Genomic DNA, 5,577 nt, shown 5'->3' with positions numbered 1-5,577 from the left:
CCTTTCATTAGACATGGAGTCTCCATGTCTATTGAAAGAGAACCCTCACCTCGTGGGATGTGTTTGCAGAGCCTTGTTTAGTAAGCTAACATCTTAACTGACCTAGTTAGCTTAGGGATCTATTTTTAGCAAGTGCTTGGATCACAAAGATAATCTTTGTGGTGTGTTAATGATTTATATCTAACATAAACATCACAAACCTTCTGCCTTCACCACCGAAGTTCTAATATCATGAGGCCAAGCGGCCTTAAAAAAATGACACCACTAACAAACGGCTACCAAGGCCAGCGTACAACAAGGTTTTATGTCAACATCTTTGATTGACAGGGAGCTTAGAACCCGAAGACACACAATCCTTATCAACTCCTTCACACACACTTCCTGACGAGAGAGTCTCCCCAGCCAGAAACCAGTGGGATGATTAACAGAAGGAGTATCATTTAGACATCATCCAACTGAATTGCAATTTTTGAGGAAAACCTCTCTCTCTCTCTCTCTCTCTCTCTCTCTCTCTCTCTCTCTCTCTCTCTCTCTCTCTCTCTCTCTCTCTCTCTCTCTCTCTCTCTCTCTCTCTCTCTCTCATGCTTCCTTTTTTGGCTAACTCCATCTTTCTTGCTTACATCTATTTCTCTTCCCTGCTCTCTCTCTCTCTCTTTCCGCTCTTGCTCTCCCTATGAACATGATATCCATTGTATTGTGTTTCAATTTTCCACCCCTCTTCCTCATTTTTTTTATAACAGTTTGTTCATCATCAGTGGCCTAGTTTACCATCAGTGCTCTGTTCAAATTAAAGATTATATATTTTTATATACTTTTTTTTTTTACCACATTAACCTCCGAGCTGCATGTGTTTATTTCATATATATAGCAGTACTCCTATAAGGTTGTTTTTAATGGTACCTGTTACAGTTGGAGCAATGGTACTCCATACTTCTGGAGGCTCTTTAGGAGGCGTGCTGTGATGTGGTGTCATGTACGCACGAGTGAGGCAGACGATGTACTTGAATGAACATAATGCACTGTGAAGGTGTTAATATCCCCTCTTTCTCTCCTCTTTGCTCCTCACACAGAGAGAAAGGTGAGTCACCCATCTTAGAAACTACTGCTATCGAACGGGAGAGTAGAAGGAGGCTGATACAGACGAGTACTTTTGGCGGGCTTATTATTATTGAGAGGTAGTTTAAAGGCTTTGTCCCTGGGTGGCAGTGCTTGGCGTACCTCCTGCCCTTGTCCTTGCCAGTGCATTTGGCCCTTTGTGTGTGCAGATGAGTATTTCAGATGAGTATAAGTATTTACATGATACATTCTGTATCTAAATATATACACAGAATGTGTATGTATAGATATATATTTATAATATCCTGTTGTCCTGCTATATATATATATATATATATATATAGAACAGGACTGTTATTTACATGCTAACAGTGCAGCTGTTCATAAAACAGCTGCATTGTTTTTGCGCCAATGGTACATCTCTTTGCTATGCTCTGTAGTGACATCATCGTTGCTAGACAACCGCTTGAGCAAAACAGAATTCCTCACTGCGCACAGGGGAGGCCCCATACTTGTAATTGGCATGTCCTTCTCTCTTCCGTCGCCTTAGCCTGTGCACACACACACACACACACACACACACACACACACACACACACACACACACACACACACACACACACACACACACACACACACACACACACACAGACACACACACACACACACACACACACACAAACAAAGCTGACTGCGACACATGACTGCTGTCAGGAAGTTATACTTCATTGTACACACACAAACACACACACACACACAAGCCCATCCCCTCGCCGAGATGTCCTTGACAACCAATTCATCTGCTTGCCCTTCACTTCCTCATATCCCGTCTCTAAGCATGCATAAGCCATTAGTTCTACGTGCCACCCCGTCTCTCCCGTGTTGTCAGGAAAGCACTGAGGCCCAGAAAACAGGAAAGGGTGGGGGCAACGCATGTTAACAAGCCAAGATCACTCTGTGGGGAACACACTCTGCCCCATAGGTAGCTAGGTACTCCCTTCCCAGACCTCCATCCACCATCCTCCCCCCCTGTTGTCCTCCCCAGCTGACCTTCCCTCCCTTCCCGCCTCCTTCACTCCCTTCACCCGTCTCTGCAGTGGGTCTCCTTGCGTGACGCTGGTATTTTTTGACACTGGGATCCCAGGTCCTTTGTGACTGCAGTCATCCTCTTCGTACGGAAGGTTTCTCTGCCACTTTTGGAAACTAGGACCTCTCATCCATCCACAGGCAATTGAGTTATGTTGTCTCTGGCACAGGCAATCAATAGGTTGTGCTATTGGTTATTAATGGCGGATGTTAGGACAGGATCTATGGTTTTTCTGATGACATTGCTAAGTGGTAAGATGCATGAGCTAAATACTTAAGGCTGTGGGATGGAGCCAGCTTGACTCCACATGTTGTGTCTTGCATCGCTCGGGAATAATCAGATGAAAAACCACAAAATTCTCCACCCATGTTATTTTTAAGGAGTGGTCAAATCGTGGCATTTTTCCGTGTATGAGTCAGTATTTCCCAGATTGGCCTAATTTTGACTTTTGCATGAAAGGTTAGCATTTATGATTTTAAATTAATTCTTATAAATATAGAATAATATTATATATAATAATACAATGTACAGAGAAGTTTTTCGAATATATTAAAATATAATGACATAACATAAGATAATAATGTACTATAATAATAATGTAATCTGTTTATACACCTTTAGAGAATTACCAACAGGATATAATAATTGCATAACATCTTTACATCCAATATTCCTAATATATTCTATGTTATCATTATCAAATGATGGACAAAACTGGGAAAATATGTTCTATAACCTGTAGACCGGCACTATATGGGCGGAGATTAATCAAATAAATTCAAAATGGCTGATGAATTTGAGTGATTATCCATAATCCCCACCATCTCTGTCTTTCTCTTTCCGTAATCTGTTTTCCTGTGTGTTTCCATGCTCAACCCTCGGAGCCGGAACGCATTCATCTGTTAGCAGTTTGATGACGTCAATATATTGCATATCGATAATTTACGCCCTCCCCCTTACTCTGTCTCCCTCTCCCTCCCTCTTCTCTCCATCACCCTAGGCCCAAGTAGGCGTTGGCCGTTGCCTCTGATCTACGGGGACCCTCCGACGTCGCCCTGCCAGTCCGGCATTAGGTGCCAGCTCTCCCTGTGAAGGACACCCACCATCAAGGCCCTCCCGCTCCCCAAAGCCCACTACCCTTGCACTCCAGTGGAGTGAGACCCATCTCTCCCAGCCCGGGAGCTTATAAATATTACACACATTGATTATTTGCCCCGTTTCGCCTCCTTGATTCGCCACACATGGTAATCAGAGTGAGCTGACCCGTCACATACCCCCCCCCCCCCCCCCCCCCCCCCGCGCCCCCCACGCCCGAGCCCTACGAGAACAGATCAGGACGTTCAGGCCGGTCGGCCTCCGATCTCTGTGACATCCCACGACCTCCCGGGGACCCGCATGACGCACCGCGCCCTCGCTACACCGTAGGGCCGCAGTTATTCCCCGCCATCCGCCCCGGAGCGCCGGTTGCCATAGCGATGCAGAGATGACAGCCCTCCCGCTAGCCTTCGTCCCGGCTCACAGCCTGACCCAAGGATAACGATAACCGCCGTCCACCTCCTCCTCCACCGCCGCCCCTCGGCCTACCAGCTGTCTCTGAGGCTAGGCGTAACCCCCCCCCCCCCCCCCCCCCCCAGGGCAGAATGGGGGACGGGAGCTGGGTGTGCTTGAGCCCGGCTGAGTTCTCCCAACTCCAGAAGTACAGCGAGTGTGAGTAGAACTGCTCTTCACACACTGCATACCCGTGTGGTTGTGTGTGTCCGTGCATGTGCGTGCATGCGTGTGTGCGTGCATGTATGTGTGTGTGTGTGTCAATGTTTATATTAACGTCTGCATACAATACAAGAGATATACATTTGTTTTGTGAGGTCAAATCTCTCATAGATCATGTCTTTTCATCCCGTGTTTATCGGAGATCATTTTTATCCATGTAGATAAAGCATGGATGCATTTGTTCTGTCCCTGAATGCAGTGCCTGCAGTTACCGTACAGTTTGCATACCAATCCTTTAATTTAGCACAACATCACTAACAATCACTTGCAGTTTAATATCGGGTATTCACTGTTTGGCCATAGATGACTCATGAGTTAGATTGATGTCATCTGCCAGTGTTGTTGATACAGGACTCAGACTGTGTGCATGTGCATGTGTATGTGAGGGTGTGTGTGTGTGTGTGTGTGTGTGTGTGTGTGTGTGTGTGTGTGTGTGTGTGTGTGTGTGTGTGTGTGTGTGTGTGTGTGTGTGTGTGTGTGTGTGTGTGTGTGTGTGTGCGAATGTGTGCGAATGTGTGCGAATGTGTGTGCGTCCTTGCGTGAGAGTGTTTTCAGGTCAATAAGTCAAAAACATAACTATAATAGGTATCTGGGCATTTTGACTTTTAGCCAGTCATGATACCTAATGATGTCGATGTTATCTGATCCATCTATGTTAGTTCAAACCATGACCGTAAAATGACCAACAAATCAACGGCGGGTTAAATTACTTTGTCAGCCGACCAAGAAGAGTCACTGTGAATATCAGTATTCTTAAAGGGCGAGACCAATGGAATCAGAGATGTCTGTTCAAATATAACAGCACATGACATGGCTCATAGATTCCCCCCCTGGCCAAACAGGCGCCCTACACACATAACTAAAAACAACTACTTGTTGGCTCAATGCTCCCATGTGTTTTGCACACATCCCCAGTAAAAAAAACGCTCTATTTTCCACGATTCTTGCCGGCTTTTCAAGCATCATATGCACTAGATTCAAAACCGGCCTGCGCCCTCGACTTAAGTCCAAACCTCATCGTCCAAATGGACACCTAATGCCAGACAGAACTGGCCGAGTAAAGAGTGGGGGAGTTTACAGCAGCGGAAGCAGCAGCAGCAGCAGCAGCAGCTGAGCACTAAAGTAGATGAGGTGATGTGTGGAACAGGGAGTCCCTTCCACCGCTTATTCCTGGATGTCACATCAGTGCTCAAGTCTGGCCCTGTGAGCGGCAGCCACTGCTGGTGTGTTCCAATCACAGTAGCATTGTCCTGTGTTTGAGTGTGTGTGTGTGTGTGTGTGTGTGTGTGTGTGTGTGTGTGTGTGTGTGTGTGTGTGTGTGTGTGTGTGTGTGTGTGTGTGTGTGTGTGTGTGTGTGTGTGTGTGTGTGTTTGAGGAGATGGTTGTGGAAAAAAGGGTCTGTTCTGTCCTTGTTGGTGTTAATGTGTAAGACACCCGTCTTCTGTGTTGAGTGAGTGTTTGCAATGTGTGCATCTGTGTGCGGCGTGTGTGCACGTCTGTGTGCTTGTGTGGGAGGGTGGGTGGGTGTGTGTGCTAATGCACGCTAATGGCTGAGTCTTTTTTTCTGTGTGCATGGTGAGGAGGGATTAGCATGTAATAGTAAGACAACACACCACCATGTCCCCGGTGGGTGACTCACCATGCCGCCCCCCCCCCCCCCCCCC

At 46.5% G+C, this 5,577-nt stretch overlaps 1 protein-coding gene across 1 annotated transcript in view; it reads left to right on the top strand.

Annotated features, from left to right (window-relative positions):
• Positions 1–3,779: 3,779 nt before the first annotated feature.
• LOC130373451 (diacylglycerol kinase beta) overlaps positions 3,780–5,577 on the top strand; it is a 68,775-nt gene continuing 66,977 nt past the window's right edge. The window contains exon 1 of the mRNA XM_056579963.1: positions 3,780–3,850. Within this exon, the coding sequence (XP_056435938.1) occupies positions 3,784–3,850 (67 nt within the window). The 5' untranslated portion in view covers positions 3,780–3,783. The remainder of the gene's footprint in view (positions 3,851–5,577) is intronic.

The sequence above is a fragment of the Gadus chalcogrammus genome, chromosome 20, assembly GCF_026213295.1.
Source record: "Gadus chalcogrammus isolate NIFS_2021 chromosome 20, NIFS_Gcha_1.0, whole genome shotgun sequence".
Classification (NCBI taxonomy): domain Eukaryota; kingdom Metazoa; phylum Chordata; class Actinopteri; order Gadiformes; family Gadidae; genus Gadus; species Gadus chalcogrammus.
This window is presented reverse-complemented; position numbering and strand designations above follow the sequence as displayed.